Raw genomic sequence first — 25,349 nt, 5'->3', positions numbered from 1 at the left:
GGAGGAGGGGCTAAGTACAGGGGAGCGAGCCTGTGTTTCTAGCTATTCCTGTGTCTACACCACCTGACCTAGCTCCCTGCTATGAGATAGGGGAGAGGAGCTGCTTTCATTTCTTCTGTTCTCCCAGTTATCAGGCTAGCTAATTCAATTGTGTTCATTATGGCAGAGACAGGCAGTGTCTGTATGTGACACAGAATGGAGTTGCTGCTGCCTGTACTTCATAGTCCAATATGGGTGGGCGGAGCTACACAAGAATTTTGGGGCGGAGCTAAACGGCAGGTTGCATGTGAAACCCCGCCCACCAAATGATGCAAGAAACCAGGAAGAAAGAAGATTTTACAGCAGTAAAGACTGATGAGTATGTGAGGTGGGAATACCCCTTTAAGATGGTGAATGGTCCACTTTTAGGAAGACCATGGTGTCAGATACTCCCCTATTCATACATACAAACTATGCTTTATAAAATGCAGCTGGAATAGAATAACCTCATGATAAGATATCTAGATCTAAATTCTCCTTACATGTATCATAACTATAAAATACAGCACTGGGAAAAGTTGTACTCTACATCAAAATCATAGACTGAACTGAATTTTCATGTGGACGTAGGTTTATCTATAAACATTACGTAAAATTCTGTACTGGACACATTATACATCATCAAAAATCCTGAATCTCTATCTAATCTATATGATGTATATTTATTCCATTTATCACTAGCAATGTGACGGCTGCATCATCTCAGTGGGAGGGCAGATCCCTAACAATTTGGCAGTGCCCCTATACAAGAGTGGAGTGAAGATCATGGGCACCAGCCCATTGCAGATTGACAGAGCTGAAGACCGCTCCATATTCTCTGCCGTCCTGGATGAGCTTCAGATCGCCCAAGCACCATGGAAAGCGGTTAACTCTCTGGTAACTACAATATCTCTAATGCAATGTACTGATTGACTAAGTCCTATAACTAATATCCGTATGTGAAATTAACCTTGTATTATTGATTCATTTGATTTAATAGGATGACGCTCTTCAGTTCACCAAGACTGTCGGTTACCCATGCTTACTACGTCCTTCCTATGTGCTCAGGTAACACCTGCCATAGACAAATACCGTATAGCCTTGGTGCCATACTGGTACACTCTACTTAATATATGTTCTCATGTTCTTCTAGTGGCTCAGCAATGAATGTGGTCCATGGAGAAGAGGAGCTAAAGAGCTTCCTAGCTGAAGCTACCCGAGTGTCACAGGTAAAACTTATATTTTTATATTTTACTAATATTTTATCATGAGATCACATCTATTGGCTCATACACATTACTATATTAGGGCCCGGTATAACCAGTCAGTTGTACAGGGATATGATACAATGTCCATACAAGACTACGTTACTTAGTTAGCCTCTGTGTGCCTACAATGTCGTATAGAGAACACAAAGGGATTTTCTGACTGCTCCATAGGCCATTGGATGCCGAAGAGGGATTCCCCCATTAAAGTTCCTATACTAATGGACAATATCTTCTTTATAAAAAGAAAGACCATATAACGGAACATATATCTCCTATGCTCTAAGTCTCACTGTATTAAATGGGTATGTAGGGTTTACATCATATTTTTTTCTTCAGTTGGCCCGTTATAAAGGACTGCCCAATATTTTTTTAAGGGGTCAGAAAGTAAAAAAAAATCCCAAAACTTAGGAACTTACTGCTTATCCAGTCATTGGCTGAGGCAGGTGACCACTTTGACCTGTAATTGGCTAAGTGCAGAGAGAGGGACTAGTAGGGGTCTTGAAAGCTTCGTAATGTAAGAGACGGAGATCGCTAAGGTGAGTATCATTTCTTATATTTTTTATAAAAAAATACCAGGGCAACCTTTTTAAAGAGTAACTTTCACCACAATTCAAGTTCCTTGCATCCTCAAATTGGAGCCATTCCAATGATTCTAGAGCAGTTGGAATTTGTTCTCTGGTTCCTACCATTCCTAAGCATTTGGTACTGTTACTTTCAGCACAGTTATGTTCTCTATTGCCAGGTGGGTGGTGTTAGATTGGAGCACCCGCATCACCCACCTGATATTAGGAAGCATAATTGTGCTAAAATGGTTCCTCGTGAACAATGGGAACCAGAGAAAAAATTCCAACTGAACCGGAATCGGTGCAAGACTAGAGTTTGAGTTGGTAGAAAGGTCGTCTTTATACAAGTAATTTAGGATATTATTTAGGTCAACAGTGGACTATTGGGATTCCCAGTATCTTCCCTGATCAACAGTATATTGGGATTAGTGTTGAGCGAGTGGTATTCGATCGAATACCTCCCCGCCATAGGGATGCGTGTAAGCGGCCAAACACCAAGGGGTTGAGCGCATTGAATATTGGGTTCAATCCAGTTGGTAGTTGGGTCTAATGCAGTAAGAAGAGTATTAGACTATATTAGGATGACCAGCAATTTATTATCATCATGGCCTATCTGAAAGTTAGAAAAAAATTAATTTATCAGTACAACCATAGGAATGTTTCAACCATCTTATACATGGAAATATTACTAGAAAGTACCTTGAAGTGCCCAGAACGTGTGAATGGCTTGTACCGATATATCTTCCACTAAAACTGTTATATATAATTCATAATCATCTGGCAGCAAAATGATCGCATCTTGCCAGCTCTTAGGGTAATGTTCCTTGTCTTCCTATTACGCCTCTTTTTGGCATGAGTAGGGGGTTTTATGTATTTAAAGAACATCCTGTGAAGTTTTAACTTAGAAGATGAAAGTGTCTTTAAACACTCTCAAGGTGGTTAGAAGGGAGAGAGGTATTTATGTGGAAACAGGTTTGATCTGAGAAAGACTTATAGTGAGTGATGCAAACTCTCAGCTACGGGAGACTGACAAGATCAGCCATCGGAAGATCTGAGAGAGGAGATAGCAGATTTCCCAAGGAATGTCTGGGTACTCTATTTTTCAGCCATATGGTCCTTTAAATAGTGTTTTTAAGAAGTGTGTTCTATTTTCTTATATGTCACATCCAAGCTGTACATAATGTCTATTTCAAGCAGAAAATAAAACCTTATGTGTATATTATCTATACAGGAGCACCCAGTGGTGATCACCAAGTTCGTCCAAGGAGCACGAGAGGTGGAGATGGATGCTGTTGCAAAAGAAGGCCGTGTAAGTTAACTATTCTTATCTAGGTCTTTGATCTCCAGTTATGAAAGGTGATGATGTCATCACTGGGGTGACATCATGTTACTATTACAGTCGTGATGAGTAGGAGTCTGTAATACGATGACCAGTACTGGATAGAAGGTCATATTGCAAGAAAGGCTACCTGTAGACAATAAGTTTATTAATCTTTATTAAAACCTATGTCTTCCATCGAGTCTGTACTGTAGTTTTTCTCTCCGCTGATATTAGAAGTTGGAACATGTCGCACTCATGTCACCAGGAGAGCTGTCATTTTGGCTCAGTAACTGCTTGCCAGGCTTAGTGTCCTGATAGTGATCCAAATGGAACGGCTACATTTTCAGTTTTGTAATTACATGGCTTCTTACAGTCTTGAAAGCCTCATTAGGGAAAGTAGACTGAGAGACAAAATGTGGCTTATGGATTGCCAGTTGGACAAACAAGCACATTGGGTAACCGGAGAGGCAGTTTTTAATATGTGTTATTTTCATTTGTGTAGGTCGTTTGTCACGCTATTTCCGAGCATGTGGAGGATGCCGGAGTTCACTCAGGAGATGCCACCCTTATGATTCCCACACAGACAATCAGCCAAGGGGCACTGGAGAAGGTGAGGGGGCAAAAAATACAAACTAAGTCAAACTATGCGGTTACATAGACAGTAAGGCGGAAAAACAGACATAAGTTTGCCAAGGGATGGGAACGGATGTGGATAACTTTAAAAAATAATCCCCCCTTTTCATCCAGAAGAACATATTACCATTTCTTATGGTTAAGGAGCAATATGTCATCTGGAGACTGAAGCTTTTTTTTTTCCAGATATGGAGAGTGACTTGACTTTGATAGGGATTTTATATGGATGTACTCCACTGTATTTGGCTGTACACCATTTACCTGGGGGTATGGTTAGCTCTTATGGTGCCCAAGGCAGAGTTTTCGGGATGTATGACCCAACCTAAGTCCTTGAGGTTGAGCACAGTCTTATTGGCTAGACAAACCTTGTTTTGTAACCAAGCCCTTGCTTTATTATTTATCTACATATTCCCCACTTTGCATATATATATATATATATATATATATATATATATATATATATATATATATATTTTTTTTTAAATGTAGATTGTGAGCCCCATATAGGGATCACTCCTATCAGTATGTTTTTGTAGAATGGGAGGAAATCCACGCAAACACGGGGAGAACATACAAACTCCTTGCAGATGTTGTTCCTGGCGGGATTTTAACCCAGGACTCCAGCACTGCAAGGCTTCAGTGCTAGCCACTGAGCCACCGTGTTGCCCCTCCACTTTGCTTATATGGTTTCCTGTCATCTCAAAACTGATGTGCTAGAAGTATGGCTCAAGATGAATGTGCCATTATATGAGAATGCGACTATAAGAGTTCTATGAGTGGCGAGACTGGAGTGTAAGTAAGAGACATCATTCCTTGTAATAGGCAGTGAAAACCTGCATAGTACATCCCTCCACCTCCACAAAAGTAGACAAGTGGTTAGCTTGAAGAACGACCAGTCAACTACTCTCTGGGAAATGGATAGAAAGTTCCAAAAAGTCAGGAGTATCTTGGCATAACCCATTACCACCAGGGCTGCCATTTTGATTCTTCTTCACTTCTGTTAACTTTGTCTGTCCACATTAAAACTTAGTGAAATGTCAGGGGATTGTCAGTATTGTGATATATCAGGCCAAGCCAGATCAGATTACTATTCCTGACATGATTATAATTACACTTAATCTAACAGAATATACATTTTTATTGCATTAACATAAATGACACACATTGAACACATCTCTCTTAATGTTAATCTGCAGGCTTTATCTTCCCATGTTAATGCATTGACTGAACAATCTAACAATCTACATCTCAATTGCTTTCCCACATTGATTGTTTCTCTCACGCTGTTCTCCACCACCATGTCATGGTCACTAGACGTCTGCACAATATTCTTCGGCTTTTCATTTAACAATCACAGTTTACTTAAATTCCCCCTAGCCACATAGAGCGATGGCAGAAGTAATGACATTTAAATTATATACTGGGGGAGCCAACAGATGTAGACTGACTTTAACAGATGTTCTGGACTTTACCCATGACAGTGCTACTTGGCACTTGTAAACCAACCTTTTAAAAATGGAAGATCCGTACGATCCTGCCAAAATAAATTATAGCCTCCGTTAGGAATTACGATCAGCTAAATTCTAGTCAATTTAGTTGGAGATTATGTGCCAAAATGTGTCAATTTAGAGTATGGTTAAGAAATGTATGTTTATGTTGCAGAGTACAGTATGTGTTTTTAGATGTAGCACCAACAGATGCTGCAATGGGGCTCACAATCGAATTTCCTTTCTCAGACACACACTGGGGGCAAACTCATAGGAAGTCAACGAACCTATCAGTATATTCATAGGAAGCCAATTAACCTATCGGTATATTCATAGGAAGTCAGTTAACTTATTGGTATATTTATAAGAAGTCAATTAACCTACTAGTATATTTCATTGGAAGAATCTATACTATAAAGAGAAAATACACACACAAAAAAAAAAATCTCAATTTTATTAATATACTGTACATCTACATTCACCATTATGCAGACTCCTGAGCTTTGGTCCCCAATCCTGCTAGTTCATCATCTATACAAAGCTTGCATTGATGATTCATAGGGTTGAGCGATCGGGATTCGAAAAGATCGGATCCCGATCGGCAATCGAGCAAATTTCACGATCGAGGTCAGCTGGAAAATGATCGGAAATCAGATTTTGAAATCTCAAGATCAGCTCAACCTTTAAAGTGACTTTTCCCATAGAGAAGCATTGACTAGGATTGAGTGATCGGGATCGGGAAAGATTGGATCCCGATTGGCGATCGAGCAAATATCGGGATCTGCTGGATAATCGGATTTTAAAATCGATCCTGAAATCTCAAAATCGGCTCAACCCTAATGATTGATCATTCTAAGTATTTACAGATGACAACGACACAGTAATCTGGTATAGGAAACTATCCCCCAAGTACAACTGAGTGCATTGCGGTATACTATATTTTTTGCTAAGTTGTCAACAGATTTTTCACTAGTTTGAGTGCCATCTGGGAGGAACTAGAAACAATAATTCAACACAAGATAAGTAGATGACAGTCATCATTTTATTTATATATGCCAACATTCCCAATTCTGCTGGGGAAATCTTGGGAACCAGGCTACAAAGCTAAGGCCCCGCGGGACGCCCTGCAGCAAAAAAGCACTGTGGGAAAAAACGTGGTTCTTCCCACAGCGCTTTTGACAGAAAGTTTACAGAGTTTTCCTCTGCGGACTTTCTGTTACAATTATACCTATGGGGAAACCGCTGGCATTTCTGTAGGTATAACTGACATGCTGCGATTTCCAAAACTGCGCCGGTTTTGGAAATCGTGGCATGTCAGCACTGTGATTTTTACCGCAAAGTGGGCATGGGATTCGTTAGAATCCCATCCACTTTGCCCTTACTGTAAAGCACCGCAATTTTTGCTACCACATTTCCACCATGGGCAAATCACCGTGTTTCTATCCAATGGGGCCCCGGCCTCAAATGGTTAAAACCCTTGCAAATGTGGATGTTTTGGGGGGCATTATCAGGTGTTTGGCCACTTTGCTGACCCCCAAAAATGGAATATAAAGTGATTAAACTGTTATATACATCTCAGAATGGTATCACTAAAAGGCACCACAAAAAGAAAGTTCTCAATTAGCAACATTAATGGAAAATACAATAGTTATGGCTTTTGGAAGATGGTGATACAAAATCAAATTATGTTATAAAAAAAAAAAAAAAGAAAAAAAATACTTTCCAATTTTAGAAAAACATAAAAATAGTCTATAAATTAAGCACGGCTGTCATTGTACTGATGTGACAAATAAAAGTAACAATTTATGCTGTACGGTGAACATTGCAAACTGCGACAATGTAAAAACTGACTGTGTCCTTAAGGGGTTAAAATGTATTATCTCTCTATATAGGGCATAGGTAGAGCTATGTATTACAATTACATCAAAATTGTCTCTCTCTCCAAACAGTACTGGAACACGATACTTGAACATTTATATCTTTTTTTTTGTAATTTGCAGGTGAAAATTGCTACCAAGAAAATTGCAAATGCTTTTGCCATTTCTGGACCCTTCAATGTGCAGTTCCTTGTCAGAGGAAATGATGTTCTGGTAAGTACGTGAAATCATATATAGTGACACAATGGAGGGGGATTTAAAGCAATATACATTACAATGGGTTTGTACTTTCAGCCAAATTTAAAGGCTAACCTACACCTTTGCTGATTTTAATAAGGGTCAGTTCACACTGAGTTTTTTGGCAGCGGATTTTGACGTGGAATCTGCCTCAAACAGCTCACATTGACTTCAATGGAAGCTGCTCACTTCTTTTTTCCACTAGCTAGTAGCGGAAAAAAGAAACGAGCTACCCCATCTTACTGCTCACTCAGCCGCGGCGACTGCCCTCCCGATTAGGCTCATTCTTCAGGCCTAATCTGGAGCGAAATGCCGCAACGGGATGCCGATGCACTGCACCGCATCCCGTCATGGCTAGCCACGAAGGATGTTCACACGCGGAATGCAAATTTAAAGAAAAAAATTAAAGAAAGACCTCATGCACATGAATGTGAAAAACAGGTAACTAGAGATGAGCGAACAGTAAAATGTCCGAGGTTCGATATTCGTTTCGAGTAGCCCCTCAATATTCGACTACTCGAATCGAATATCGAACCCTATTATAGTCTATGGGGGGAAAATGCTCATTTCAGGGGTAGGCAACGTTCGATCAAATTATACTTACCAAGTCCACGAGTGAGGGTCGGGCTGGATCCTCCGAGAAGTCTTCTCCATGCAGCGTCCCCGCGGCATCTTCCGGCTCTGAATTCACTCTGCCAGGCATCGGGCCTGGGCAGAGTCGACTGCGCATGCCCGCACTACAAGCGAACATGCGCAGTCGGCTCTGCCTAGGCCCGATGCCTGGCAGAGTGAATTCAGAGGTGGAAGACACCGCGGGGACGCTACACGGAGAAGACTTCTAAAGGTAGGAGAAGAACCAGCGTTGATTGGCTGACTGTATAGCATTCGGCCAATCAATGCTGGTTCTGCATCGAACTTTTACATTCAAATAGTGAGTGGTACTATTGTAGTAGTGGTACCGTAGTATTCGATCGAATACCTACTCGTTCGAGTACTGCTCGTTCATCTCTACAGGTAACGTCTTTCACGCGTCCGTTTTAGGGACAATGTGAGTCAATGGGGACATAGACATGTCTGCTATTTTAACGGACCATTTTATCGGACCATTAAGAAACAGAACATGTTCTATTTTTGTTAGTTTTCACGGATGGATGGACCAATAGAAGTCAATGGGTCAGTTTTTAATGTCTGTCAAATCGGATTTGCATCAGTTTGACGTTATTAAAAATAAATGAGTGGCGGGAGTAAAAAAAAATGTAGACTAATGAAGGTCAGAATTTTTTTAATTGTTAATGATAAACTGATGCAAAATAGACATTAAAAATTAACATATTGTCAGAAAACTGATGAAAAATAAGGAACACACTGATGGAAAAATGGATGTTAAAAACTGACAGTTTCATCCACTTTTAGGTTGGTGCCCCACATTGCTAAAACTCAGCATTTTGGCTGTGGCGGAAATGCTGCGGCAAAAAATGTTATGTTTTACATTACCTGTAAAGCGGATGGGATTCTAACTAATCCCATCTATACTTAAATAAAAAATTGCAGTGGAAAAGCATGTCAATTATATCTCCATATAGGTATCATAGGGGCAGGAAGTCAGCAGACGAAAACACTGTGAAATCGCAAAGAAAAATGATGCGGAAAAAAACGTGATGCATTATGCTGTGTTTTTTTTGTTGCTGTGGCTTACTACATGGGGCCATAGCCTTAGGCAGTGAAAGCACTTGGACCCCAAAGACTATAATGAGGTCCGTGTTCTTTCTGTGCACGTATCATGTGGACATGAAAGTAGATCACAAAGTATTTTTTTGTCTGCATGTTCCGTACAGACACCACGCGGAGAGCACATGGACCCCATTATAGTCTCTGGGGTCCGTATGCTTTTACTGCACACCGCTTGGCAATGCGTTAGGTAGTCCATTCCAGTCCCCATATGGATTACCCGAATGGGTTACCAAACACAGATGTGAACGAGAGGTCAGTATGCTGCTTTTATAGGAACAAATCATTCTGTGAAACTCCTATATCTGGCCATCTTTCTAATACAATGTGATCACCGTTTTACAATACATTGCAAGCTGAAGAATTCTATACACACAACTTCTCTGGTGGTTCGATCTCCAACTCCTATTGTGTTCTCATTTAGACTAAATTATGAACAAATCTAAGCTTTGATTAAGCTTTGAAAACACAGGAGTGATTGAAAATCAATGGATTATCTTGGAGGCATCCTGCAGCTTTCTTTGTATTGTAATACATGCAAGCTGCGAAAGTCACACAGTGCAAAATATTATATAAAGAGCAATTACAAAAATGATTATATTAGAACAAAATACTGCATATACATGTCACTACAAAGGTATATAAAATGTACCTTGAATGTAACAGCTTGTCTGCTACATATCACATGAAAAATGCCACTGAAAACACAACATAAGAGCGGTCCTTCCACATTAAAAATAGGCAGTGATAGTTTGTAGAGATGAGCGAGTAGTATTCGATTGAGTAGGTATTCAATCGAATACTACGGTATTCGAAATACTCGTACTCAATCGAGTACCACTCGCTATTCGCATGGAAAAGTTCGATGCAGAACCAGCATTGATTGGCCGAATGCTATACAGTCAGCCAATCAACACTGGTTCTTCTCCTACCTTTAGAAGTCTTCTCCGTGCAGCTTCCCCGCAGCGTCTTCCGGCTCTGAATTCACTCTGCCAGGCATCGGGCCTGGGCAGAGCCGACTGCGCATGTCTGCTTGTAGTGCGGGCATGCGCTGTCGGCTCTGCCCAGGCCCGATGCCTGGCAGAGTGAATTCAGAGCCGGAAGATGCCGCGGGGACGCTGCACGGAGAAGACTTCTCGGAGGATCCAGCTCGACCCTCACTCGTGGACTTGGTACGTATAATTTGATCGAATGTTGCCTACCCCTGAAACGAGCATTTTCCCCCCATAGACTATAATAGGGTTCAATATTCGATTCGAGTAGTCGAATATTGAGGGGCTACTCGAAACGAATATCGAACCTCGAACATTTTACTGTTCGCTCATCTCTAATAGTTTTGGATTTTTGTAGTCACCAATGAGATTCAATTGGACAATCACTAAATTTGTCCACTTTATTTTGGGTAATAATTTGTCATCTATTCTTTACGTTAACTCTAGTGTTGAGCGATCGGGAAAGATCGTATCCCGATCGGCGATCGAGCAAATTGGATGGATTTTAAAATCGATCCTGAAATCTCAAGATCGGCTCAACCCTAGTTAACTCCTATTCTATTTTTTTCTGATATTTTTTCAAAGATCAGAGAGAAGTTAACAAATAGTCAGGTTTTTCTGTACGGGGGCAAATACTTTTCGGCAGTACTGTATATTCATAGAGAAAGATTTGATTATAGGAGGAATTTTTATTGCAGCTGTGGAAAGAAAATGGCTGCCAATCAAATCTTGGCTGGTGAGAAAACTTTATTTCCCAGCTACCTTCTGGGAAGATTCAATAAATGCATAGACTGATAGTTCCTGGACCGATCTTCACAGTTAGTCAGACATCATTTATTAAGAATGATTACAATACTCGTTTTGCAATTGCCATATTCATCTAATAAGGCTAGATCGCCAAGTAATATTCAGGTTCTAAAACATCCACTAGTGAGTTCTGGAAGCCTTTTGGGATAATCTCAATTTACAAAGCAATCGAGTTCCATGTTGCTTCCTCCTCCTGTGTCTGCAGACAGCTGTATGTGGGCTGCCTGCATAATACCAGCTTCTCTGCTCTCCGTCACTACACTATTGATCTGTCAATCACCATTCTGTGAGGAACTTGACAAGGCATTGATAAGAAAAGAGCCCCTATCAGACTGTATAATACAGTAATACCAGGGTGCTGTCACAAAGGGAACGTGTCACCTGTCACTATGTGCGTTGGTGTTAGATACAGATCAGAATCCTATAGGTGCTTGTTTGTTTTCTGGAATAGGTTTTGTTTAAAGTGACAGTGTATTTAAAACATGTGTACGTATATACAGTCGCGCACATACATACACGTTACACTTTACACCGTATTTACAGGCTAATTCTCGCTGCTGGAGACACTGTGATCAGACGCTATTGAACTGCCTATTTTCCCTGTTGTGTTGCTGCAAAGAGAATGAACCCTCAGCAGTAGATCTGCAATAATCCACCTAAACGCCTTTTAGTATATGCATTGTGTGAACTCACCTGCTTAATTAACAATTAACCTATGAATGCAATAGATTAACATACTACTCATTATTACTATATGGGAAGAGACCTGAATATCTGCAGCACTTTACTTTCTCCCAGCCGCTGTCAACTTCATTAGTTAATATAAGCAAGATCCTGTTACACTGTCTACCAATAAGTATGGGAAGAATATGCAAATCTGCCTCCCAAGATGTAAACAGGGAGACAGTGCCTCTGTTATGCTGCCCTCTATAGCAAGCAAGCTGAACAACATGCCCGACTTCCCAGAAGCCTTCACTGCATGATGTGAGGTTATAACCAAATCAATTTCTCAGCTACGGACGGCACCGTTTCTGTCTCTTTGGACTTCATCAGCGCAGCCTAGAGAGAATTGATTTGGTTTAAGTGAGAGGCTGAAAGACCAGATTGTGGGGATAACGTCTATCCTTAGGGAGAGACCACCTTTTCAGGTGTGTGGAGACTTATACTATTCATGCTCAATAGTTGGTAGAACCCATCAGATGCTTCCTTACGGATGGTATTTATCGGCACAATACTCCCGGACGCCTGGTGACACTCCTGGTGTATGTGAGCCATCGGTTGGGTGCGGTTTCTCTGGCCAGCACTCGTCGGTCTCTATCTCCCAGTTTCGGGGTCTGCTGACTCTGGGCACGTTCTGACCATCACCGTTCACCTTCCACTTCGTAATCACATAGGCCACTGTCGATTTTGGGTAATTCAGTTCACTTGCTATGTTCCTTAAGGATCATCCATTTCTGTGGTACAACACAATTACCCATTTCTCGAAATCAGACAACTCTGCACTTTGTGACATCTTGCATACGACTAATGCCAATGCTGTTTCCTATTTAACGGCGGAAGGCGTGACTTACATCACGACTGCAGATATCTTCATTTGCATGGGTGTCCAAATACTTATCGGTAGACAGTGTATTACAGCAGCATCAACACTCATTCAGGAGAGTAGTCTTTGTGCTATGTAAAATTGGTTGAACCAAAGAGTCAGAGGGGATTAATGAGGTATGTCTAGTGTAGTGTTACCTTGATGGCTTGTACAAACAGTGATGGTATTGTATCTTCACTGTACCTGTAACATGGCAGCAGGTAATGATAACAACATTCGGTTAGCAAATTAGTATGCAATAGAAATCTGCAATAAAATGACTGAGCTTTAAAGATAAGGCTTCACAAGTGTGGTATAATGGTACGGTGCATGAAGATCTAAGAGCGCAATATAGTCCTAGACCTTAAATAGCATTGACTAAAACCAAAGATGTGATGGCACAGTAGCATTCACCTAGAGATAACAGATAATCATAATCTATAAATCAAAGTGCCATACAAACTCCTTGCAGATGTTCCTGGCAGGATTCGAACCCAGGACTCCAGCGTTGCAAGGCTGCAGTGCTAACCACTGAGCTACCGTATTGTTTATGATCATGTTATTGTCTTTATTCATATTACTCCATTGAGTGTTTACATGGCTGAACGAAAACAGCAAAATACAATGTTTAGCTATTCCTGCCTCCATTCAAACCCATTGAATGACCACAGTAAGAGGAATGGGAGGAATTGGGGCATAGACATGTGATTGGTAAAGTCAATCACTGGCTGTAGCATTCACATGTCTGTATCGAAACATCATTAGAAGCAAGGATACAAAGACCAGTAAGGAAGGGGGTCAATTTATGAAATAAACATAAAAGAATATTGCAAGTGAATATAAGAAACTTTATAATATATCTTATAATTTACTTCTTTCATAGAAGTCTATGGACAGGGAATGAGGAGGGAACTCTTTTGACACAACTTTATCATGCAAATGATTGCTCTGAGGCAATAAATCAATTAGCCAAGCTAGCAGCAGCTCCTCCTCCTCACCTCTCCATAGACTTCTGTATGTGAGACTGGTATGGGTGCTATTAGTGATAAGAGTTGGAGTGAATGAAGGAAGTGGAAAACATCCTATTAAGCGGAGGAAGAAACGTATTTCTTTAATAAGATATATTAGAAAGTTTTTCTTATATTTACCAGTACTATTTATTTCTGAAAAGTTGTTTTATAATTGGAAGTACGTGTTAAGTATTTACTGCATCAACAGACCACCATGAATAGTCGCTAAACCGATCTGATCTGGAACATACAATGTAGCAAAGTAAAGCCTGTGTTTCCAAAAAGTCTCAAAAATGTTATAAAGAAGGTTCAATTTCAACATTGTTAGTGGGTTCCATTAGTGGTCTGAAATGGATAGAAAATGACTACTTTATTTTATTTTTGGAAATACAATTACTACACAGAGAGGTTTATGCGCTGAAATTACAGGCTCAAATGGTTGTGATAGGTTCTATGAAGCACAAGTATCATTTTGTAGAAGATTGGTTGGTTATTGTTGATGACAGCTATGAAGGTTGTTGTCTATTGATCTCAAGTCATCACTTTTTTGCAGAACAGTTGGTAGAATTATTATACTCAGAACATGTTGACCAACCAAAAGGATGCTAAAAAAAGGTCATATATCAGACAACTTTTCCTCATACAATCTAAACCAGGGGTAGGGAATGTACGGCTCTCCAGCTGTTGCAAAACTACAACTCCCAGCATGCATACTGGCTCTGCTGTTCTGGGAACTCCCATGGAAGTGAATGGAGCATGCTGGGAGTTGTAGTTTCACAGCAGCTGGAGAGCCGAAGGTTCCCTACCCCTGGTCTAAACCATTATTAGTAACTTGATAAAATTCTATACAGGATAATTCTATGTGCTGTGAGTTAATTTGAAGGATCTCTTTGCCATTAGGTCATTGAATGCAACCTGAGAGCCTCCCGCTCCTTCCCATTTGTTTCCAAGACTTTGGGAGTTGACTTCATCGATGTGGCCACCAAAGTCATGATTGGAGAGAAAATTGATGAGAACCCTCTCCCAACATTAGAGAGCCCCATCGTTCCTGCAGATTATGTTGGCATCAAGGTGAGCGTCTAAAAGGGATACATGTCGAAGACAATCCCGTTGTATGGTCATTGTAATAATCGCAATCTCTAAACAGGCACCAATGTTCTCCTGGCCACGTTTGAGGGGAGCTGATCCAGTTCTGCGTTGTGAGATGGCATCCACTGGGGAGGTAAATTTAACCTAAAATGTATCCACAGTAAATCTTTGAAGGTTGTAATTGAATGATCTTCTCCCTAAAATTTTGAATTAAAACATATACACTTAGTAAAAGCAATAGCGAGAGACCGTGACGCTGTATTTGAGCTTTCGTTTGGTCTGATTTTTCTACAATGGAGAAATTCAGAAACATGAACGTTCAAGACACAAACTGAATATGAACAAACAAGAACAGAAAAGCACTGCCGTTCCGTCACCTATAATCCTAGGAAATATCTTTAAACACAGATGAAGATCAAAGAAAGTGCAACCAAAAATGTCTGATCCCAACATAGGATGTAGAGGAATCACTGCACTGTATAGAGAAAGAACAATAACCCTCGTGGACCCTCGTACAAAAAAAAATATTTTTTGAAACTTTTTTCATTTTGTTTCCAGTCCAAGGCATCCATCTGTTTGTGTCTCATTCACAATGCTTCCTGTCTATGGTTCCACTTATAGGAATGGTGCGGATCCAAATCACCATCCTCATTAATGAATCCACAGGATTGTTGGGTCCCAACCACTTGAAACCCAGCAATTACAAGAATAAGGGTCCTGTGTCCCCCCAGTCAGGAATGGCCATTGCTACCCCTTTCCATTATATGAGACTGACAAAGATACCTGAGTATGGCTCTTAACCTCTGAGGTCATTCTTTGAATGTCATAGCAATGTGCACAGTTGACTGTTGCATTGGCCATCCTTGACTGCTCCATTCAAGGTAACGTCTGGACCTTCAGCACGAGACACTTATCACTTTCCACAAGATATGTGATAAGTGTTGTTCATAGGTAAACCCCTTCAGGTCTCACATACACACAAGTCGGCTTCTCAAACCAAATAAGATACAGATATTGGTGTGGACAGTGATTTAGATCCACAAAATTACCAATGACAAGGCTGAAACACAGGATAGGAAGTGTTGTCTTCATAATGTAGGGTAAGGAAATTGCGTGAAGACACCTCATATTGGAAATTACAGATATATTGTATTAGATACATTATCCTATAATTTTACTTTACTTTGCAAGGTGTCCACAACCTAATATAACCTGTATAGTGTATATCTAATAATACATTGCAATAATCAATTGGTTTACTTAACCCCTTTCCATTGTGCTCTATTCAGGTGGCTTGCTTTGGGCAAAACATCTACTCTGCCTTCCTAAAGGCCATGATCTCGACTGGTTTCAAACTGCCCCAAAAGGGAATTCTCATTGGAATCCAGGTCAGTAACACATGACTTTATAGCATTGTTCTGTAACATACTCATATACTAGTGCCCACATTTTCGCCTGTGCAAAGTATTATCCCCATAGTGGCTCCTGCACACAGTATTATGCCCCATAGTGGTCCATGTGCAAAGTATCATGCCCCATAGTGGCCCCTGCACACAGTATTATGCCCCATATTGGCCCCTGCACACAGTATTATGCCCCATAGTGGTCCCTGTGCAAAGTATCATGCCCCATAGTGGCCCCTGCACACAGTATTATGCCCCATAGTGGCCCCTGCACACAGTATTATTCTCCATATTTCCCTCTGCAGACAGTATTATGCCCCATAGTGGCCCCTGCGCAAAGTATTATGCCCCATAGTGTCCCCTGCACACAGTATTATGCCCCCTGCACACAGTATTATGCCCCATAGTGGCCCCTGTACAAAGTATTATGCCCCATAGTGGCCCCTGATCACCATGCTGACTTCCATTTGCAAAGGAGTTGTGTTGTTGAGGCAACTTCCTTAAGAAGATAATAAAGTTTCAAGGCACCTACCTGACTTATTCCTTTAGCTGCTTTTGATTGTGTTTAGTTTTCTTTGTCATATTCATGAATTTTGTTCCATTAATAACACAATTATGTGCATGTTGTCCAGCAATGAAGCTTGAAAATTACTGTACAATTGTATTTTATAATATATAATATATAATAATTGACTCTAACTTTGCTGTATCAACAAATTCTCCATATGATTTATGTGCTACATATTCAAAGTGTAAAAGGAAGAATAAAATCTCACCTTTCTCTTATTTTACTTACTTATTGTAGCATTCATTCCGTCCCCACTTCCTTGGCACGGCCCAGCAACTCAAAGAGGAAGGATTCAAGGTACAAAGAGATTATACTTTACTAGCTAAGAAAATGTGTATCTAATTAAAGTAGTATAACCTTATAGCCCAGGGGACAATGCTTGTACTGCGAGTTATCAGCGTATATTCCTTTATTTATAACGTCAGGCTTGTTCTATATATTGAAATATTCAAATGATAAGACAGGGAGAAGTTGTACAGATATTATATAGAAAAATGTAATATATGAGATAGATAGATGATAGATAGATAGGAGATAGATAGATAGAACAATGTAAATTACATAGGTAATATTTTAGTTACATGTAACTCTTACTTATAGTCTAAACTTTGCATTTGATCATTTTTTCCCATTTTTACAGCTTTATGCTACTGAGGCCACTGCGGACTGGCTCAATGCAAATGATGTTCCTGCTACAGCTGTTGCTTGGCCATCCCAGGAGGGACAATCCGGCTCTCCCTCAATCAGCAAGTACGTCCTAGACTCCCACTAGATGAAATTTCCGTATTAGCGGTCATATTTTGCCATAGTGTTTGATGTATTGGTTCAAAACGCTATGTACTACTGTATATTGTAATTGTCTTTTTCTAACCCAAGTATCAGTCTAAGACTCCATACACATGGGCATGTGGGAATTTGGACTTTTCTATATGTTACCCCTGTTGTAAGTGCAATAGTTGGACTAGAGACATGGTGATTCCCTCTGTAGCTGATCATATTGTTCTTTCTATAGGTTGATTAAAGAAGGCAACATTGATATGGTTATTAACTTGCCAAACAACAACACAAAGTATGTGCGAGATAACTTCATCATAAGGAGGACTGCAGTGGACAGCGGAGTCGCCTTACTTACCAACTTCCAGGTCAGTTCCAATTACCGTATGTGTACAGACATGTATCCAGGGAATGCTACATATTGTGGGACCAATTTTTGCAAATTCTATGTGCCGGATAGTACTGTATGTGGATATAGGTGTGGGGAGAGGAATTTGGAAATTTCACCCAAGATATTGGGGCAATTTTAGACACAAGATGCCGAACACATGAAATCTCCAGGTAGGCACAATAAGATTTCCCAGCTAATGTTGGTTTCTTACTGCCACCTCTTATAAAATGAATATAAATTTGCTTCTTGTGCATATGCCATAACTCTATTTTGCCAGTAAAGTAACAGCAGGTAGAATCGTGCCGTACATTTCACCCACTCCTTGTTCACATTCAATTTGGACACTTGCTTTCCTGGACTTTGCTCCATCAAGCGTTCATTTCTCACATTATGAGGACCGTGTAAAATGTTCTCTCTAATACTCCAGTAAATGAACATTTAATCAATATAAGTTACTGCGCAGCTAACAATTCACATTCAGCACATTAATGGGGTCAGGTCAGCCAAATAACACATTCAGAATCCCGTCAAGACTATCTAACTATAAATTATGCTTTTTGGGTCCTTCTAATTTGTTGACGTGAGCTTTACTTATATTTTACAGGTGGTCAAAATGTTTGCAGAAGCTATGAAATATTCCGGAGACCTGGATGCTAAGAGTCTTTTCCATTATAGACAATTCGGGGGCGCCAAATCCGTCTAAGAATCGTAAACCGATTCTGTAGCAGCTCTCACTTCTAAAAGGACCATCTGAGAATTAGGTCTTTTGTTGACCATGCGTTTACTTCTTGTTTACTTTGCCGAAAGACAAATGTCCCTTTGATCATGTCTTTGAGGTTTGGAATAAGTGAAATCTGAGCTGTGCTGGTAAAAAATAATGATATGTATGTTTATAGATTTCTTAGAATTACAGTTTAGCATCACCTCTAAATTTTCCATGCCACCATGAAATGTAAAAGCATGAAAGATACGGTATATAGTTTAAGTCATGCCCTACTATATAAAGTAAGGGTCTCATAAAAGGATTTACCATCTCCAAAATGAAAAATAAGAAAAAGAATAGATAAGATATTCCCTGGTTGACCACCCACACCCAAAACACCCAAAAGGTTTGAATGGTGACCATCTAAAACCAAGTCTACGACTGGTTAGGTACTGTAGTCCCAATACTGTCTGATGTAGAACATCACAAGAACATATTTCAAATATGTAGAAATTGAAAAAAAATTGATAATCTAAAGCATAAGAATACCAAGCAAAACCGAAAATCCTTCATAAATGCAAAAATGTAACTGTAGAACTATTTGGCTAGAAGCATGGTCGGAAGGAAATGCCACTTAGTCTGGAGTCTGTTCCATGTAAACCAATGCACTAACAGTACCAACTTTTCATGGACACATCCCTAAATAATGTTTATATTGACCCCATAGGTAGACTTATGCCCATTGTAAAGATGAGCCATTTCAGATGTTAAGTCAAACTTAATGAACATGGCGGATACAAATAAACACATGGTAAATGATGGAGGTTCTAAATAATTAAATGTGAAAAAATAAAACCACTGAGTATTTTTCAATATGTTGTCTCATGTTGTTTTTTTATTATTAATGATAATAATAAATTTTATTTATATAGTGCCAACATATTCCGCAGCGCTGTACAATTTGTAGGGTTCAAATACAGACAGATAGATAACAAAGAACGTCATTTCACACAATGGGACTGAGGGCCCTGCTCGCAAGAGCTTACAATCTATGAGGTAGAGGGGGTGACACAAGAGGTATCAGGGGCGGCATTGCTTATACAGGGTCAGACAATTTTGTAATAGAGGTGACTGTCATTACACAAACAAAACTTTATGAGCCATCACTAGTGGTGTCCTGTAACATGTGGATGGAGCTTGGACAGATAAAGTTAGCCTGAAAAGACGTCATATCATGTGGGGTAATGTGGGAGTGGGGACAGAGGAAGGTTAAATTTTGGGGATTCTAATTATAGTACGGAAGGGTTTACGTTAGAAATTGCGATAGGCCTGTCTGAAAAGATGCGTCTTTAGTTTGCGTTTGAAACTGTAGAAATTGGGAGTTAATCTGATTGTCCGGGGTAGAGTATTCCAGAGAAGTGGTGCAGCTCGGGAGAAGTCTTGTATATGAGTGTCATTGAGTGAACAGAGAGCACGAGTTGGGCGGTAGACAGAGATGAGGAAGGAAATGTAGGGAGGTGCAGCATTATGGAGAGCCTTGTGGATGAGGGGGATAACATTATATTTTATTCTATAATAAATAGGCAGCCAATGTAACGACTGGCACAGACCCGAGGCATCGCTGTAGCGTCTAGCCTGATAGATGAGCCTATCATAACATACATTAGTTACACATACTGTGTGAGGAGAGGCTTAGTGGTAGCAGCAGCAGACCCAAATAGTCAGAGACAGACACACAAAAATTCAGGTGCAAACAGGTTTTACCCTGTATGGTTATTTTGCAAAAACAGCAAAACAAAATAAGCCTTAACTTCAGACAAATCCTGCTTGTCTGAGCTACTAAGTATACAGCAAATACCATAACTGTACAAGTGGCTGGCTTCAGCACACAGAGCACAGTAACAGTTCAGACTGGACTCTCACTAGTTTGCAGTGTGTCAGGACAGAACCCTGTTCTTCCTATGGGGCCACATGTTGGCTCATTGGTTAGCACTGTAGCCTTGCAGCGCTGGAGTCCTGGTGTTCAAATCTCGCCAAGGGCAAAAAACCATCTGCAAAGAGTTTGATTGTTCTCCCCGTGTTTGCATGGATTTCCATCCCGTATTCCAAAAAAGACATACTGATAGGGAAAAATGTACATTGTGTGCTCTGTGTGGGGATCACAATCTACATTTAAAAAAAAGAACCCTGTTCTTCCTCTCTTCCCCAGGACAGAGGTCTTGTCGACCTTTATAGGCCTTTAATAAGGTCCAGCTCCCACCTGTGTTTGAAGGCTTCTCCCTAGAAGTACAAGAGGTAGTTAATAGAAGGAGCCATCTCACAGCTAAGGTGTTACCTAAATTGTAGCCTCACTTACCACACATAAGTGAGGAATCTGTGGGAGATATAGTGACCTTCCAGAATCTCACCTGTCACCTTCTCACAATACATGCATATGTACATACACCTATCTGCGTCCACAGTGTTCAAGAGTCTTCATTCTGGATTGGTAGGACCAAAGGCATAACATGAAGCTCCTGGTCCGCAATGCAGAATGTGTGTCCCTTGTGGGACTCACAACCTATTGCTCCTTCTATTAATAAGGTATCTACAAGTGATAGGGTGAAATAAGTGATCAATGATCAGTATTAACTAAAATGTATCAATGCCCGTATAGTATCAGAATCCTATGACAATATAAACATGATAGGAATGCTATGTACTGACACAAATAGTTAAGGCATAGAGCCAGGCTAGTGCTAGGGCTCTGTTATTTATGGATATTCATTCTTGGTCTGTGGATCTATTGGTGCCCCGTGCAAAAAACACAGGATTGACACAGTTCCCGAGATTTTAATTTCTCTTCTTTTTCTGCCATATCTGCTTTGAGCTGAAGACCTAAGCAATCTGAGACAGTCTAGTACTGCAGGGCCATGTATCTTCAGCAGCCAGTCAGTCTCAATTTATTCAGATTCAATGCTGGATGGTCCGTGTGCCAACAGCGGGCATGTAAGGGAGCTTGGCAGCAGTCAAACCATGTCATTTTCTATTTCTGGTCTGTCAGAAATTTTGGAAAAATCTGAATTTTTGATATATTAATGTAGGCTAAAAGTGTTTTACATGGTGATACAATAATATCTAATATACATAATATATACATAGTTAAGTAGCTTTAAACAAAGCTAAACTGAGGGAATCCTGAAATCTGAAAAAGCGCTGGAATTATTAAGTGGCTCCAGTCTCTTAATAATTCTGATACATTGTGGCTAGTCCTGGCAAAATAAATAAAGTGGCGCATTGTTCGCGCATGTGACTGTGCGCCAGGTAAGGTAGGTAGCGATTTTGGGACAGAAATCTAGTTTGAACATTTAATAAACTGATAAATTTACCTGCATTTTGCCTTGACGTAGGTGAAATCGTCAGCAATTGGAAGGGCAGAATTTATGGATTAAAAATCTCAGATAGTGCAGCAGAAATTGCTTGAATTGCTACAGATGGTAGTGTGCACACATTGTACAGTATAATCCAGGGATGAAATCAGGAATAACTCACTGCTCCTACGCAGTGAACTGCATATGTGTGAAGGGTATGAGAATGGAGGGAAAGGAAAAGTATCTAATATTATCATTATAATTTAGAAGGCTAGAGATTGAAGGAGAAAACGCAGGAGGATACGGTAAAATAATAGTCTTCCTTCTGATAGATTTCAGACTGACAGGAACCAAAGTTACAGGGGAAAAATCTAAAGTCCATTGCACACCCAAGGGCTAGGGTTATACCTGAGGCAAGATAAACATATTGCATCAGGCAGCAGTCTGAAGCTTCTTTATAGGTACAGTAATATTACTTGGAATTGAGAGAGGCAGCGGACATCTGCCCAATATGCTGCTAATTTTTAAGGGTCAGGAGATAATCATACACATTAGGGAGAGTGTGTGCCTACATAGGCGTACGGAGACTTACAAGTCATTCCTGCTCTGCTAGGGATTCTGGGTAAAAAAATATGCAAATCTATTCTCCAGGATGTAATTAGGAGAACAGTGCCTCTGTAGAGGGCAACCTCCTTAACATTATGCATGACTCAGTTAATAAACCTACTAACATGATGCAGATTTAATTGCCAAATTAGAATTTCTATTCCAAAAGCTGGGAATATGTTCCTTTTGGAATAGAAATACTAATTTGGTAATTAAATCTGCATCATGTTAGTAGGCTTATTAACTGAGTCATGCATGATGTTAAGGAGGCTGCCCTCTAGAGGGCGGCATACAGAGGCACTGTTCTCCTAATTACATCCTGGAGAATTGATTTGCTAATTTTTAACAAACCAAATATTTTGCAATTTGTCTTGCGCAAACTAAAACGGCCACTGCAACAAGCATTGTAGTGGAAATACAGAGGAGACTCGTGTGTGATGTTGCCTGGGGTTCGGGCACCTGAAATAGTCTCTAGTAGGTAGAGACTTTACGGTTCTGATGTCACAGTCACAATATAAGATTTTAGCTGAGAAAGACAGAGCCATTTTGGGATGTGTTTGGGTTGTGTTGTCATCATCACTGCGTGATCCAAAGCAATAGCTCCAGTTTGCTACCAGGAAAACAAGAAAAACAGTGCAATAGAAAAAGTTTAATTAGATTTAATCAATTTTAGGCAGATCGAGAAGTCATAGGAATGGAGGGAAGGAGAATTTCTACACTTTGCTCTGAGCTTATCATTGCCCTTTCATTGCCAATAATCTAATTTTGTTAAGATTTTTTTTTTGCAATTTTTCTTTCTTTCTTTTTTTTTGTAATACAATGTCAGATTCCTCTACAATACAATGTAAGACTCCAAAGAGAGTCTTAAAGGGGTATTCCCATGAACATAATCATATCCATATTTGTAGATAATTAAAAGTTAAACATTTTTGCAAATATAAGTAGTTAAAAATTCTGCAGAGTTTTAAAGATTTTCTCCAATTATCTTAGTGATGATAGCTGTTGTCTTGATTAGTTGCCAATAGATGCGACCCCAGATGCAGACACTTTTTATGGTCTGGGTCTTATCAGGAACCTAGCCATTATTTTATTAATGTATCTGGGTTATCAGGCAGGGACACTACATGTATGAGAAGATATCCCGGCCATCAAAAGGAAATCATAGCTAATTTTCTGACCTTAGAAAGGTCCTTCATTCATGGTCGTATCCACTGGCAACCGATCAAGACAACAAGACTGTGACCACAGGATATTTAAAGAAAAATCTCTAAAATGTTTAATTACTTATATTTGCAAGTATATGTATATATCAAATTATGAGTTATACGTCTATTTAGGAATTTCCTTGTTCAGACTCTTGGAGCCACAAAATAACATGGAGTCAGTCCCTGCCTTCCTTTTATGGCACTCCAACCACCAGACTTAAACAAACTGCACTTTATTTCCCATTTTTATTTGTACATTGTTTGTTTGTACTGTATGTGTCTTTTAGTTATTCATTTTTAAGGACAATACACTTTCTGTGTGCACTAAATCTAAAATTTAATAAGATTTGACTGAAGAGAGTAAATATTACTTAATCGTGTTACCCTTTTGTGTGCTAGTTGTGTATGGGTTGGGCATACCCTTAAAGGGGTTGTCCCATCTCACAGACCCTATCTATACTTGTAGCTTATGTAAATTGAAGACATTCCCTAAATATATTACTTTAGAAATTCTGCTTTGTTTGCCTGCTATGTGACCTTATTCCTCCCATTGTTTACACAGTTTTGCTATAACCACAGACCTATCGAACAGGTGCTGTCACTTACTCGCTGCTCTTGCAGGACAATCAGTTCAGCTAATTGCAGTTTTGCTGATAAAGCCTGGTCTGTTATCTCTCTATATAAACACAGATAAGTATGAGTCCATTCTGAACAAGCATCCACAGATAATCTGATCTGTATAAGTGTTGTAAGTCTTCTCTGGCCAGTTTAGCAGGAGGGAGGGGGAGGTAGGAGAAATACTGGAAGTGAGTAGAAGACACTTCAGGCAGACTGGGGGAAGACTGAGATGGGAAAACCCCTTTAAGTGTTGAGTGGTGGCAGCTCTAGGTGAACCTCTGTTCACCCCTTTATAATCTATTATAAGGGCCCCTTCACACGGCGTAAGCGCTCGGCTCATTCACTCTGTCATCTTTGTGGAACAGCAATCAGAGACCATGCTGGAGCTGTGGGGGATTGAACAAGTGAGTTATATTATTATGAGGTTGGGTGTGGGCCCCCATGTAGGGGCATCATTTTAGTTTTTGCCCCAATTGGCAGAACTAGAAATGGCCATGCAAATGAAAATGACTACAATTGACTATTGACTTACAATACAATACAAAGAAGCGTTAGTGGCATGTCCAAATAGGTATTTGACATTGCCAAGTAGAGTGGGGATTAGGTTGGGGTAGGGGGTGCGTCGAGCGTAGGATGGATGGATAGCTTGAAGCTTCTGGACTCCAGGGGGGGCCATTGACGTGATTGTAATCTCAATGTACAGCAGAGGGATATTAGGACCCCCTTTAGGCTGCAGGACTCAACTTCATAGTCCCCTCTGCTACCTCTGCGATTGCCATAGTTTCCCTATACTGATCTTCATATAATAGTACTACTTAAAAGCAAAACTACCAACTGCTTCATTAACATCCAATGCACAATGGACTTGTCTTGTAGCATTAGCCTCGAAGACCTCAGATTAATGAATCTTCAAGAAACACTTAAACATTCTCCAAACTTTTTCGACGCCAAGTGAATTAATGACTTCTGTTTACTTCAAAAATATTTCATCTCAAACTTCTACTTCTTTCTTTCCTTCTTTCTTCCCCAGTAAGTTTTTCATTTGAACCTTGCAGACTGTCTCTTACGCTATGTTGTACATATTACAACATTAAGATATTTCTGTAGTGGGTATTCATA

The 25,349-nt window shown here is 40.0% G+C and overlaps 1 protein-coding gene across 1 annotated transcript in view; it reads left to right on the top strand.

Moving 5' to 3' along the window:
- CPS1 (carbamoyl-phosphate synthase 1) overlaps positions 1 to 18,451 on the top strand; it is a 60,170-nt gene extending 41,719 nt beyond the window's left edge. Inside the window, exons 26-38 of the mRNA XM_075284940.1 lie at positions 721 to 915; positions 1,019 to 1,086; positions 1,172 to 1,247; positions 3,081 to 3,158; positions 3,673 to 3,780; positions 7,291 to 7,380; positions 14,424 to 14,594; positions 14,671 to 14,745; positions 15,902 to 16,000; positions 16,821 to 16,880; positions 17,224 to 17,333; positions 17,596 to 17,725; positions 18,353 to 18,451. Of these exons, the coding sequence (XP_075141041.1) occupies positions 721 to 915; positions 1,019 to 1,086; positions 1,172 to 1,247; positions 3,081 to 3,158; positions 3,673 to 3,780; positions 7,291 to 7,380; positions 14,424 to 14,594; positions 14,671 to 14,745; positions 15,902 to 16,000; positions 16,821 to 16,880; positions 17,224 to 17,333; positions 17,596 to 17,725; positions 18,353 to 18,451 (1,359 nt within the window). The remainder of the gene's footprint in view (positions 1 to 720; positions 916 to 1,018; positions 1,087 to 1,171; positions 1,248 to 3,080; positions 3,159 to 3,672; positions 3,781 to 7,290; positions 7,381 to 14,423; positions 14,595 to 14,670; positions 14,746 to 15,901; positions 16,001 to 16,820; positions 16,881 to 17,223; positions 17,334 to 17,595; positions 17,726 to 18,352) is intronic.
- The last annotated feature ends 6,898 nt before the right edge of the window (positions 18,452 to 25,349 follow it).

This window comes from Leptodactylus fuscus, chromosome 8, assembly GCF_031893055.1.
Source record: "Leptodactylus fuscus isolate aLepFus1 chromosome 8, aLepFus1.hap2, whole genome shotgun sequence".
Classification (NCBI taxonomy): domain Eukaryota; kingdom Metazoa; phylum Chordata; class Amphibia; order Anura; family Leptodactylidae; genus Leptodactylus; species Leptodactylus fuscus.
Note: the sequence above shows the minus strand (reverse complement) of the source record. Positions and strands in the feature narration are given on the sequence as shown.